The sequence below is a fragment of the Solenopsis invicta genome, chromosome 16 (genome assembly GCF_016802725.1).
Source record: "Solenopsis invicta isolate M01_SB chromosome 16, UNIL_Sinv_3.0, whole genome shotgun sequence".
Classification (NCBI taxonomy): Eukaryota; Metazoa; Arthropoda; class Insecta; order Hymenoptera; family Formicidae; genus Solenopsis; species Solenopsis invicta.
In genome coordinates, this window is record NC_052679.1 from 26,089,330 (window position 1) to 26,105,080 (window position 15,751).

Sequence of the window (15,751 nt, forward strand, 5' to 3'; positions counted from 1 at the left end):
TAATTAGAGACAAGTATTAAGAAGCTTACAAATCAAGCAAGTAATTATAAAAACAAATAATTGCAAAACGTTTTAATTTTTATTACATATTTTATTTTTATTTAATAAATTAAATTACATTATTATACATTTTGAAACTAGTGCTATTGGAGTTTTAAAAAATACCTCTTTTTGAATACATAAATTAAGTTAATATATAACTATTTAAAGAAAAAAAAAAATATATATATATATATATATATATATATTCAATTACTTGTTAAAAGAAATAATTATGTCTCACCATGTTCCCATTGGGCTTTCTTTCGTTTGTGATAACTTCTGCGCCAAGGATGCCGCCAAGCCTTCCTAGCCGCGAAAGTCTTATCTGGCAGAAAGGCGGCAAAACTACCCTCCAGAGTGTCAGGACTGCCGCAAACAGCGTGTGCCGTATCACAATAGTAACTACATTTGCCGTGAAAACACAGGTTACCAGCTGGACTCACGAAGAACGTCTTGAGCAGCTCACCGTCGGCAATCTGGTAAATTTCCGTTGTAACATTGAGAGTCCGGCCGCTCACCGGCATCGCCCGACGAAATCCTAAAAGTCTGCGAACCAAAAAAAAAACAAAATTTGTATTTAAAAGAATTTGTATGTTAAAACATTAAATTCGAGAAAAAAATGTATATCTTAAGCATATATTTGTACATGACAAAGAATTAAATACTTATATAACATTACCTGTCTAGATGAAAAGAAGCAATTTCAGCGGTGTGTCTCTCGAAATCTGTGAAGTAGAAATGGTTTGGCAGAGTCTGTTGTTCTCGCGGGAACCTGCGATTGAAAGCAACCTATTTATTACTATTATGATAAAAATATTATACGTATAAAAAGATGGAATATATAGAAAATTAGAATCTACATTCTTTACTTAACAGAAATTAACAGTAATAAAAAAAAAATGAAATTAACTATACTCTATAAATTTACTCTTTAAACTTCTTCTTTCTTATGATTTTGAAAAGATTAAAGAATGCAAAAGTTTACGTCTACGTAATCATGAATATCTCCGAAAGAGATTCGCGTGTGTAATACTGCGGTTATTACCCGAAATTGCTATATTGCAGAATTAAGACGAATCGCGCATATCAATCGATCGATTTTTATCGCGTGACTTCGTGACCGTCTTCTGCTTATTGCGTAACGCAATAACTATTTATTACTATATTTACTCTAGACTTTAATATCTTTCTAATTTCATATAATGTATGTAATTTGCAAAATTGTTAAAGTATATTTTATAACAATATTTTTCTTTTTATAAAAGAACAGTGAAAATAAGGCATGCAACATTTTATGTAAAAAAGCAAATAAATCCTACAAATCTTTCTTTAAAGATGTTTAATAAAAGTTTATTTTATTAATTACATGCCTCATTTCTATTAATAATTTGCAGTATATTCTATATAGCGTGATTATTCATTTAGTGGATGAATTAATATAATTGAACAACACATGTGCACATACATCAACGTACATACACACATGCCAACGTGTGCGCTCATATCAGTATTCTAATGTAACACTTGTAATACATATATTATAAATGCTCATAATTATCAATCGTTATTTGATAATTATTTCATGTTTTCCGGAATAATGCATTAAATAAAGACATTATCAAAACTATATAAACGATGTTTCATTTGAACAAATAAATAAAAATAATATTTTGTATGCCATGTCAATCAAATATAAATCTAATCAATTTAATAACTAATATGCAAGTATTATTAAGTCTCAAGAACAGCTTCGACCAAAAATGATAAATCAGTGAAAAAAACATTTCTTTATTATTTTCGATCAAATTAATATGCCATTTTCAAGAAAGAAATATTTTTTCTTCAAATTTAACATTTTTAAGATTAAGTCGTATCGAACACAAGGTCACATCAAGTTTGTATTGAATTAAATGTGAGGTATCACATTGATTGAAATCTTTTAAAATTACTCTGTACATTATTTAAACGAATAAAAAAGCTTCTATGCACAGAAATATATTGCAATATTATTTTTGTTTAAATCTAACCGCACCAAATGTTTTATTATATTGTCGTAGATTGATAAATTCTAAACTATGCAATCTGTAGTCAAGATACATTCGTATGTGACGAAAAAAGAAAAAACTAAAGTTATTCACTGAGAAAGTACAGCAAAGGGACAATGCAGAAGCTCAGACTTTTATTGGTCTCCGAGCTTCTCTTGAGAATCTTTTTCTCTCGAAAAGAGCACGAAGAAAAAGGATGGAAGAAAGGCAAGAAGAAGGAGTAAAAGACAAAAGTGGAGGGTGAGAAGGGAAAAAGGAGGGATAAAGAGAGAGAGAGAGAGAGAGAGAGAGAGAAGAGAAAGAAAGAAAGAAAAAGAAAAAGGAGCGAGAAGGACGTTTTGGGAGTTCCGCAAACTTGAGTACGATCAAATATTTACTCACAGTGATCTTCGTGCGGGTTTTACGAGCAACACACGCACACGCATACGCGCACGCGTGCACGCGTGTACGTGCGTGCGTGCGTGCGTGCGTGGGTGCGTGCGTGCGTGCGTGCGTGGGTGCGTGCGTGCGTGCGTGCGTGCGTGCGTGCGTGTGTGCGTGTGTCTCTCTCTCTCTCTCTCTCTCTCTCTCTCTCTGTGTGTGTGTGTGTGTGTGTGTGTGTGTGTGTGTGTGTGTGTGTCACGTGTGTGTGCGCGCGCACGCATATGTCAACAATAAGTACAATAAGTATAAGAAACAAGCATAAACTTTGCGAACTCTGCGCGCGCGCAACTAAAATTCTATAGAGAATAAAGAAAAATAATCTTTCAATAAACCACAAATATATGTAAACGTAAAATAATTATATTAACGTTATAAAGCAGTTTATCAGAGTCTCTTTTAAGCTTCTTTGTTAAAGCCAATCTCACATATCTAATTTAAAATTCGTTTTTATTAAACAATTAAACTTTCTAAATTTTTAATATTATACTATAAATATAATAAATTTTGCAAAACATTTTAAATCAGGACATTGTTATTAAAAGATTAAAAATAAAAAAAAGTAAAAGTAAGATGGTTTCTATAACTGCATTTTCGGGATCTGACTAATTTTTTTTGTCCACAAAGATCTAAACAAAATTATTACACAAATCTAAAAATCATAAAACAAATAAATAATACAATCAAGTAAAATATATCTAATCATTGATAGTAGTACATTCATATAGAGAATATATCATAAAAAATGTTTTTGTTCTTCTCCTTGAACAAATTTTGTCCAAGCAAGTAATGAGAGTTTATTGCGGTTAGCTCGCCGTTTCGCCGAAATTCTCGCTGCCGTGGAATCGCAAACTTTCCGGGGAACTTATTGGCGAACTTATTACCGGAGTTTAAACCGCGCGAGCGCCAACCACTTATCGTAGAATCTTCGGCCCACTGGAAGTTTAAAGGGCTCTGGTCTCGTGTGGACCACCAAGAAGGAGAGATAGAGATAGAAAATGAGAGAGAGAGAGAGAGAGAGAGAGAGAGAGAGAGAGAAGGAAAGAAAGAAAATCGCAATATCAGATTTATCTAAAAATACCTGAGGACTTTTCAGAATATTGCATTGTTGATGTCGCACTACTTATCGTTAGTGTATTTTTTCCAAAAACTTAATTATTATAAGATTTAAATTGATTGTATTATATTATAAAATGATAATTGTTATTCTACGCGCGTATAATAATGAGGTGAATTGATTAATGCAAAGAAAATGCGCAGGATTCCAGCCACAAAAGCATTAAAAAATATTTTTAAACTGCAATAGCAGTTTCCATTTCAAGTAAACATGATAGCATTTTTACTTGAAATGGATATCTTATTTATTAGATAATTAATTAATATACAATAAGATCTCAAAAATTATAAAACATGTATATTTATTTAGAAAACGATAGAAAATAAGAAATTTTTCTATAAAATACATCTATCATAAATCATCTGTGAAATACATCTGTCATATAATAAATTAATTTAATTTTTGTTTATAATATTTGCATAACATACATTCTTTTGTTAGTAATTGGAAAATAACTACAAACGCAATAATATTTGATTTCGATATTTCATTTAAATATTTAAAATATTTTCCAAATTCTCGTATCATTATATCTTGTTGCTAAAACGATTAAAATTTTATTTAAATACACATTAATTTAAAAATAGAAAATTATTAAATGTAGAATTCAAATTGCTATTACCAAGACTGCCAAGAATTATTATGTTTTAAAATAAAAATAAATTAAATAGATTTCAATTGAAGTCATTATATACTCGTACATATAACACCGATAGGGTTTTATGCAGAGACAAGCGTGTCTGAAAATGTAGAACAATAGCGAGTGTGTCATATCATTTAGTGGAAATCCGCTACGAGAAAGGAAAAGGTAAAAGAATGAGAAGAAGGGGATGATATAAAGGGCTAGCTGTTCAAAAGTATTCTTCTCGTGGCTCAAAGCACACGCTTCGGACATCTTATGTAATTGCGCTCGTAATTCAATCCGGTGTAACTTTGTCAGTAAAAAAAAAGACTTAAGATGAGAGAAGTGATTGTATCCCTTTCGAATTAAGCCCTGTACACAATAAAGTAATGTTAGATATTAGAAATGGGGATTTTATATATATATATTACAGAATTTCACAGTCAATTTCATTAGAAAAAACACTTGGATTTATATTAAATAGTGACTAGACTATATAACTCGTTATTTGATAAGTATTGTACTCGTGCACAAGTAAAAGTGTGCGGTAATGACAAAACAAACATCAGATCTGATGTTTTAAGTATATCAAATTCCAAGCTGAAACGAGTAATTCTGAAATTTAAGGAGGTTTTCCAGCCCTTAAAAAATAAACACAAGACTTTAAGCTCCTTTTTAATAAAGGAAAGGAAAGCTATTATCATTTGAAGCTTTAATTGAATTGATTCACGAGCACTGTTTTTCACGTTCGTTTCATTTTAAACATCCAAATTGTTGACTATTTATTCTAAACACTTATTTAACTTAGCTACTCATATTTTTCTTACATTAACACTACTTTAGATGAAAATTTAACCACAAAATAAAAATTTTCTTTACTACTCTTCTTTCCTACTTTCTAAATTGCAAGATGTTAATAACTGAGAGCTAATACTGTTTCAACATAAACAAAATCTTATTAAATGTTACTTTAAGCTATCAAAATTTTTAATTAATAACAAAAACTGTATTAAACTTGAATTAGCACTTGGATAAAAATTCACCCATAAAGTAATATTTTAGAGTTAAAATTAAATTTAAATGCATTTAGATTAAAGTAACCTTAACTGAAAAGAACAGAATCCAAATTTATAAATTTACATATAGCCTGTGTATTTAAGACTGCGATTCGAGCAATACTTTGACGCTAATTTGGGTGATATCGCGGCAGCATCCCGCAGCGCCATTGCACCGACAAACTGCCCAAGTAATTTTGCGCGCTGTCTGCCTGTGATCCCAAGATACGCCAAGAACTTTGGCGACATTCTGCGGTTTCACCGCCATCGTTCACGCAGGTCGTAGAAGCTGACCTTTCGCTCGTAATTTGCATGCAATCGTTCCTAATTTCTGCTATAATGGTGCTAATCAGAATATACATGCACACACGTGCGCACGTGTGCATATATGTACAAATCAATAAATAAAAGTCAATAAACACAAATATTAAAAATATAAATAAAAAAAAAAGATTTATTAGCAACACTCATATATGCGTAAAACGCAACACCTCAGAAAATTGTTGTTGCAATATTGCTGAAATATTATATTTCCTAGTTATGAGTAGTAATGTTATTTGAACAATAAAAAAACCTGTATATTTTACAAAATTTATTATTTGTATACGAGTAGATGTGTTGCGTTAGGTGCGTAAGCGCGCGCGCAATTGTATTCTATATAAATTGTATATACACATGTATGTACTACATACATATATGTCCTGTGCGCGCCGAAATGTTTGGCGTTTCTTGGTTATTGTCTCTGTACGCTATAAATACAACATTTCAGCAATATTGCAGAAATATTGCAAAGTTGCTGCAAACTTTTCAAATTTCGTTTTATTCTCAATGTGAAGGAATAAGAAATGAAAATGTTAAATATAGAATGTATTACTGACTTTGATATGACATGACTTACCGCATCGGTTTAAACAAAGCTTGCATATTATCGCCGTAATCAATGACCAGTTTTAACTGCGTGCCGCCGTCTTTTTGAACTGTAACAAATGAATGAACAAGTAAATCAATAAAGTCGGTATCGTTTAATTATAAGTGCACTCGGCTTAATTGATAAATAAATCGCTTAGAACAAAACAAAAATTGATATGATACTATTGATATAATAATAATTACTAAAATGTATTGTATACATATAACATATAATAATTATAGGATATCGAATATCATGTATATAATATATTGCTATTATTATTGTAGCGTTAGTTTATATATATATATATGTGTGTGTGTGTGTGTATATATATATATATGTGTGTGTGTGTGTGTGTGTGTGTGTGTGTGTGTGTGTGTGTAACATATACAATATAAATTATACATATAATTATATATTATAAAGTAATATTTTAATAATATTCTAAATATTTCATTTGTTTCTCAATTTTTTGGAAATATTCCACATAAAAATTTCACAAAGAAACATACGATAAATATAATAAATTTTGTACAATGTGTTTTTTATGATATATTAATATTATTCTTTCAAATAAAACCATTAGATGTTTATCAAATCACAAATGTAAATGCTGTTTAACATAGATGTAAAATTATATTTACATATGCGCGTGCTATATGCTATAGCAGTTATTACATTTGTGTTTGCTGGGTTTATGTAATTCAGTCCGCTTCTATAGCTATTTTAAATACAAAAGTGTAACGTGATCCAACGATCACAACAATTTATAGATGTTTCATATTTTATTTTCTCTTATTTATCTTACTCCAATACTTTTGTACTATAGAATGAAAAGAGTTGATGTAAAATAAAACACAATAATTGCGTTCGTGAAGAAATACGCAACTACACATTGCAATCAAAATCACTGTGTGAACTGCAATATATACGAGTACACGATAAAATTATACAATTGTTATCTTTATTTGAACAAAATGTAATGCCATGTTCTCCTTTGCATGCACGGTTATATTCACGTAAATTTGTGTTTAAAGTTTGAATATCAACAGATTATAACTCGGCATATCATTAAAACTCTAATGAAAAAATACCATCATAATCTATATAGCAGTCTATAAATATTTCAATAAAAAGCGCATTTTAATTTCTTCAATAATTTCTCTTAAAAAATTCTCAAAGACAAACCTTTCTTCAGATTTAATAAAATAGAATATTCTCTTAATTGTAAGTTATGGAGTAATTAGGACATTTAATTAAACATGGTTAAGCCAAGCGATTCGTTTAACTCTTGTATTTACATTTAGCTCCTTATATTACCATAAACTACAAGAAGTAACGCGAGTCAATAATTCGTCGGGCAACAATGATTCGTCGCGGTCAAATAATAAAGCGTCCGTCGTCTGCGGCCTGAATTAAATATACAACATTCACGAGATTAACAGTCGGGACTGCGAGATCGATATATCAGGCGAAAAATAGAACTAGGTTTTTCTGAACAGGTCACTATATTACAATATATTAATAAACAAATACAAATGCACGGTTATTATAGTAGTTTTGTCAACCTCGATCGGGAATGATTTATAATATAACTAATCAGTACAAATTGAACAATGGAAAAGCTACCTATTACATTTATGCAAAAACAAATTTTCATATTTTATCTTCTTCTGAAAAGTTTATACAATTTTACATGATTTTATACAACTTTATAATGAAATATATTTTTATAATTTAAATTTATTATTCTCAATAATATCATTCTTTCCCAATTCGTTAAGAGTATATACAATCTTAATTATTATTATGGTGAATAGTTAGACTATAATTACCCACTCCCTCCCAACAGCTAATTAAATACGTCTTCCTTATTCTCAATCGACAGAATTGGAGCAAAATTTTAATTATTACGGTGAGAGTTTTATCCACATCCATCTTCATTAATTTTTGCTTCTCCGTTTTCTTTTGTTTAAATTCCTAATACCATTATTATTATTATCTACAAACTTTCCTGTCAAAGTTATTCCATAACTGCCAAAATTATAGTATTCATATACACAGGCTCGTTATTCAGTATAATTTAATACAAATAAAAATATTATAAATTTATATAATGTATCAAAGAGCAATGTAATATTATTATTACAAAATAATATATTATTAATGTTAATATGTTCAATAATATACAAAACAATAAACATTTACAAAATATGATTAAAAAATTAATATCAAAATCATTCGAAAAGAATTACAAAACAATAATTTGTACAAAATATTTCTAAAAACTGCGAACTTTATTTAAAGTTGTAAACTGTAATTACCATGTAATAAAATTAATTATGTTATTTTACTCACCGACGTGAAGAATCGGCTTGGTCGCCATCTCGTGAAGCAATTGGTCTACGTACTTTGAGTCTTCAGAATACAACTCCAATCTTGAGATATGTAGATGGAATTTCTCCAAAGTTGTGCTGTTTTTCCTATAATAAAAAATTAGTACATATTTTATCAACATAAAACGTATATTTAACTTTGGTGTATTATTAGAAATAAATTTTCACCCGATTGCTGATTAAAATGTAATAGTTTTTGTTATCAAAATTTTCATAGCTCAAAATTTAACAAGATATCGTTTACATTAAAATAATGCGTTAGATAAATTATTCTAACACTTTACAACTAGTCAATATACGAATAACAATAAGTATATTAATAAATATATTTTAAATTTTCAGTCTATAGATGTGGGCACGCGTAACTTCACGTTCTTTTATCATATTATGAAAATCAAGATTGGCCCAATCATCTGTTTTCGTCCTTCTCAGAGTTAAACTTTTATTTTTTCTAAATATGGATTTAGTATGACTTGGCAAGAATTATGTTCTTCGATTCTCGACACTTATTACTGATCATAACATTTTAACAGCAAATTGGTAATAACATTTTGTCATAAGAAAAGGTCGAATGTCAATTGATGCCGGTATCAATTCTAAAAACGTTCATAGCGTTGTAAAAATTTCCGATAGATATTTCCACGCGAAAGTAGGACGAGCAGTAAAAACGCAATTCTCGTGGCATTCCTATTTTTTTATCGATGCATTAAGATGAAAAAAAAAAAAAGAATAAGAAACAGCAGGGCAAAACCAAGAAACACAAGTATACGACACGTATACATGTATATATATGTATTACATATATTATACAGAGTGAGATATTTAAACTGAAACACGTGAATATATCTCGAAAACGAAAAGCATTTTAGAACAAATGTTCTAGATAAAAATTATACGGTCTAAACGGAAATAACTAATGATAAAATTAATTTTCGAAAAAATCAATTTTTCAAGATCACGTAAAGATTATTATCATTTTTTTAAATAAAATAATATGACTTTATTTATATAATTCTTTATAATATAAAGGCATTAAGATAAAGTTATCAAAAATCGTAGTTTCCTAGATATTTTATACTTTATTTCGATATATTTACATTTTTTAACATACAAAATACAAAATATCTCATAAACTATTAATTTTTTGATAATCCTTATCACATTTTTTGATAACTTTACACATGAAATAATTATGATTTTTATAAAAAAAAACATACAGACAAAAACACAGTTGCTTTAAAATATATAAGTAATTGCATAATTCTAAATAATAAAATAAGAGATATATTATAAAAATATTTTACAAAATTAAAAATGAGAAAAAGTATTTTAAATATAAACATAAATTAAAATTCAATTATAAAATTAATTTAATACTAAATATGTAAAAAAATTTTAATTTTTAAAAAATTTGTATTATATTGTAGTCGCCAACATATCACAAAGATTGTAAATAGAATTATACAAATACTTTAGAGATATTGTTACTCGTAATTAGAATTTCCATATGAAAGGACATAAGATTCTGTAAATTATTATATTTTATTATATTCGCACACACGCACGCACGCACGCACGCGCGCGTATACAGAGAGAGAGAGAGAGAGAGAGAGAGAGAGAGAGAGAGAGAGAGAGAGAGAGAGAGAGAGAGAGAGAAACGGGGAAAATTGCAACCAAACAGCATTACAATTATATCATGATATAAATAATCATTCTATAAATAAGAAAAACAAATATAACGATTCGTTATCTAAAACCATCGTCAATCCGCCAAGAAAAGATATTCCGCGGGAATAATTGCCAGAATTTTATAGCGTGATATCGAACTCTGGGTGAATAGTAAAAAAAGATGAGGAGAACACGAAGGAATGGAAGAAAGATTGGATCAAAACCACGATGATTGTGAAAATATAATTTGTAGGCATCGTTTGGCCGTTTTAAAATGCATGAAACGGTGTTCAAACGATGATAATATTCTTTGACCTTCTTTTTACGACCTAAGGGTAAGAAAGAATTTTATCCAATATGAGAAAGGAGATATGTCATTTCATTCGTTTTCCTACATAAGCACTATTCTTTTTCTACTATATTTCTATTTAGACTTGTTTATGTTCTATATGTATACGAATATATAAAGAATGTATATGATACATCAGTGTAATGAAAAAAATTAATAACATAAAAATGTAATATGTAAATCTGAATAGAAAATATAACATAGTTTTTATATTATAATTGTGTAAATTACATAAATAATTGGCAGATATAATTAATTATTATTAAATTACAAAAAATTATTTTGCGAAACTCGTTATTAAATTATTTTCAAGCGAAAAAACTTTCGACGGCATCAAGCTTAAATCGAGTAATTTACTGCGGGGCACATTGGCAGTCTTTTATTAAAATTCATCTCATGGCCTTCTCGCTGCTATACTCCCGCTCCCAATCCCATTTCCACCCCAACCTAAAATCTGAGTACTTGTCGATATCCAGTTACGACGTGTTTCCAATAAAAATCCGCCACTTTTGCTAAATAAATCATTATATCGTCGCGTTGCTGAAACTTTCTTACAGTCACATTTCAAGTTTTCTATTTTTCTATCAGACTTGGATGGATATACATATGTATAATAAATTTATAATTTTAAAAATTATTGAAATTTAATTTTGATTTATTGAACATTTCAATATTGATACTAATTAATTTATTTGATTTTAATTAATTAATTAATTAATTCAAGTTATTTCATTGCTTTTTAGAATTAATTTCGTTTTAATTACTGATTCATACCGTAATCACTTTCTGTATCGTAACTCGAGATATTTGGGCCTAAAAGAGGACCCAAAGATAACCCCGAGATATTTATATCTTGCTGTTGGGTGGTTAGTATGCAGTAAGACTCTGCTATGATGCTCCTTCATCTTTCTCGAAGGTAGAAAGTTGATGCGACACTTCTAGGCAAAGATTTTTCATCGTCACAAATTATATATTACTTTTTATATATTAGACAAATTATGTCTCTTACTTATATGTGTTTTTATAATTTATAACTCATTCATTCATTTAGTTTAACAAATAATTACTTTTATTACATTTGTGTACTATTTATATCATTTATTCTTTATTCTAATAGAAATAAATGCAATTTTCCTGCAACTGTATTCCACTGTTATTGTTTAGTCTCGCGTTTAGTACTAGTGTATTCTCATTAGTTGTAATAATACTGCATCGGTAGGAATCGGTAAAATAACTGATACAATTTATTTAAAATAAAAAAATGTATATAAAAGAAGAAATATGTATTTTAAATAAAAATTTCAAATACAAAATAGTTTTTGATATTTCTGTTTTAATATAAACATTAAGTATTTTAACATGTTTAGCTATTAGAATGTATTATATCATGTTATATATTGCATTATATTATATATAACTGTATTATATATTATGTATGGAACTCTTCACACACACACACACACACACGCACACACGCACGCACGCACGCACGCACGCACGCACGCACGCACGCACGCACGCACGCACGCACGCACGCAATAGAATCTTTCACGGTTTTAATTAAAACCAAAATCTCAAAATTGATTCTTCGTGCTCCTTCGGTTCGATCTCGTGATAAGATATATTGCTATAGGAAAATAATATTTCCATCTGTGCAAGCGATCAAAACGTGTTAAACTTAACAAAAGTATCCGTCTTACTATATTGTACAGCGATCCAAACATTGAACGGTTTCATTTTCATCTTGAAAATATTGCGTACATTCTAATTGTGCAACGTTTATATTCAATTCGTTAGAACCATCATCATCTTCTTCAACTTCAAAGGAAAAGAAACTTTTTGACACAAAGGCCAGTATTCATAGTCGATTATTATTTCAAGATCGTTTTATGTAACATCTTAAAATGCTAATACGGCTCTCTGATTGGTTGATGACATCTTAAGGTGAAACTTAAAATGATCTTAAATATAAGAATCGGTTATGAATACCGGCCAAAGTCCTCGATGTATTATCGACGATATCGTTATGCTTTTTTGTCTCTAAAGCCTCGTATCCACAATGCTAGAAATCGATCCAAAATCTTGGACGGAGAGAGAATTAACCAATGGCGTTTAAACAATTTGACCAACTAATTAATTAATGTGATTGGTCAATTCTCTGTTCGACAACTCGATTTCTAGCCGATTTCTAGCATCGTGGAAGAAAGGCTTAGGAAAAAGAGATTCCCAATACATAATTCGTTTTCTCTTTTGGTGCCCGTCGTAATTTAAAATAGGGATGAAAAGCAGCTGCTAATATATAACATCTTTAGCTTCGAGTTAAAGATAAAATTATTACAATAAATCTTATTTTTACAATAATAGTTTTTTTCTTATTTCAATAAAGTTAAATCCAATCGAAATTAACCAGAAAAAACCAAATTACTAAACCAAACTTTTATGTTAATATTATGAAAATTTCCAACCAAATTGTTTCATTACGTCAATTAAAGCATTTGTTTATTTATATTCATCCAAGAGATTTAGTTAATTCAATGAAATTTTGTTTTATTTAATCAAATAGATTTCTCATATGTAAAAGAGTATCCTTAGAATTAATATTTAATAAATATTTATTAACTTCCATCTTTCTATGACTAAATCTGAGACTTTGTAAACTTTCAAAGTTGCAATCAAACGTGACTGATTAAGGATTTCATGATTAGGCTATTCTCTCCCTCCCTCTCTCTCTCTCTCTCTCTCTCTTCTCTTCTTTTTCTCTCCCCTTCTTTTTCTCTTACAAGGGACGTCGGCGACGTTGACGACGACGACGACGACGTCGTCGTCGTAACGTCATCCTGTCTCTCGAACTGCAAACCGAATCTCTAGATTGAGTTCTCAGCGAACACACGTGCGAGCGAAACTAATCCGCGACTTCTTCCTCTCCCCCTTTTCACCCGCCGCCCTTCCTTTCTCGATGTCGATGTCGGAAACTCCGTCGAGACTAAGTCTTAAGCCTGGTTCTCATGTATAACGCGTAGCGATCCTGAAATTAGCTCGGAAACGAGAGGTTTCTACTGATAGTATTATTGGATAGTATTATTCGTAGACACTTGGATCCCCGGCTTCCGATTTTCCTAAACTCAAAGTCGCTGGATCTGCATAAATTCATCTCATTCACTGTAAGATGATTAATGAATCGGAAAAATAACTTTAATAATTTAATAATCAAAGATTGTAATAAAAAAAAGAACGAATTTCTCATCTAGCTTTCATTTCCACATCCGAAACTCGCATCAAAATCGAAAATGCAATCAGAAACGGAAATTCGAGTGGGAAACGGGATATACACAAAAATATAAGCGGCAAACTGAATTAATACGAATCGTGTGTGGACAAGACGTAATCAGTCGCAGCTTGCGCACATGAAAGGCTGACCTAAGCCTTCGTTATTGCACATGTACGCGTCCGTGAAATTGCATTAGCGATCGCCTGCATATTGAGAACGAAAGCGAGCGAAATTGTATATAGTATCTCTAGCATAATTCGCTAATACGAATATGAATCAATAATTCGATGATCTTTGAATGTGAAATATTTAATAAATTGTTAACTATAATTATCATTAATAAAACCTAATAAATATTAAGAGAGATACTAATGTTAATAAATAATTATATTTTTATATATTTAATATATGTAATATACATTAATATTAATGTTATATTATATCAATATAATTAATTATGTATTAATATTATATATGTATATTAATTACGTATTTAATATAGTAAATTTTTCAAATAAAATAATAGTTTTGTAATGTATAAACTACTGATATACAATAATCTTTCTTTTTTTTATAAAATTAAAAATTTCATTTTTTTAACGTAAAGTCTTGAATTTAATCGAGTGTGTAAAAGTATCATAATAATGCGTTTTCAAATATCTACAATTCCGGAAAACAATGCGATTTCATATAATTTTCTGTACCAAAGATAATACGATTTTATATAATTTCCTAGAAAATAACGCGGTCCACGTCGAGAGATTCTCAAGTAACGTCCGTTCGTCCGCCGCTGCGATGCATAATGCATACGATGCACTTTCTCACGTGATCTCGCAACGGAGGAAGGAAATATCACGACAACGCCACTGGAGAGAATATCAATTCTGAGAGGATATCAATGGCAAATCGCGGATTCAGAGATGTCACTTCTTCGATTTGCGAGCTTTGCCCTCAGTTATACCAAGCCTCCCAAAATTTCAAGATGCATTTCAACTCGCTTCTCAATAACAGCAAAATTTCTTCCAAATATAAATGTTACAAAATTGTAATAAATTTTATCAATTTTTAAAGAAATTAAATTTAATAATAATGTATATTATTTAAGTTTATTATAAATTTACATACTAAATTTATTCAATAATCTATAATTCTCTAAATAATTAAATATATAACATGTTAGATAGTTGTTAAAATCGTCTAAAATAATCGTTTTTTTTTCTTAGTTTTATGATTAAGTTACCTGTTTATATAAATATATATTTTATACATATATAAATATATATATATTTTTTTTAATTATTTTATTTGTAAAGGCATTTCTTTCAAAGACACACACACACAAAAATTTATATATATATATATATATATTTTTTATGAGAAATTATTTCCCACTTTTTATTGTACTACTAATTCAAAGATATTCATAAGACATTTTCAAAATAATTTTATTTATAATACAGTTAAAAATTTATATAGTACAGAATTATTATTTTATTAATGTATTATAATTTATACATATATTAGATTTAATTGGCTTTGTTTGTCTATATATAGTATATATATATATATATATATATATATATATATATATGTTTTATAATGTTACCTAGCATGTAGATCTAATACATATCAATAAAAATAAATAAGTAAATATATATATATATGTGTGTGTGTGTGTGTGTGTGTGTGTGTGTGTGTGTGTGTGTGTGTGTGTGTGTGTATGTATATATATATAATATTTACTTATTTATTTTTATTGTTATGTATTAGATCTACATGTCTAAGTGACATTAGAGACTATCCTATTATAGAAGTTTACCCGCTACCTTATATTGCTGTATTATTACTATCGCCGTTCA

General features: G+C 29.2%; 1 protein-coding gene across 2 annotated transcripts in view; it reads right to left on the bottom strand.

Annotated features, from left to right (window-relative positions):
* LOC105195905 overlaps window positions 1–15,751 on the bottom strand; it is a 65,884-nt gene that overhangs the window by 8,248 nt on the left and 41,885 nt on the right. For both annotated transcript variants that reach the window (XM_039458211.1, XM_039458212.1), the window contains 4 exons: window positions 8,570–8,694; window positions 6,200–6,278; window positions 722–814; window positions 284–588 (listed from right to left, as the gene is read on the bottom strand). In XM_039458211.1, the coding sequence (XP_039314145.1) occupies window positions 284–588; window positions 722–814; window positions 6,200–6,278; window positions 8,570–8,694 (602 nt within the window). The remainder of the gene's footprint in view (window positions 1–283; window positions 589–721; window positions 815–6,199; window positions 6,279–8,569; window positions 8,695–15,751) is intronic.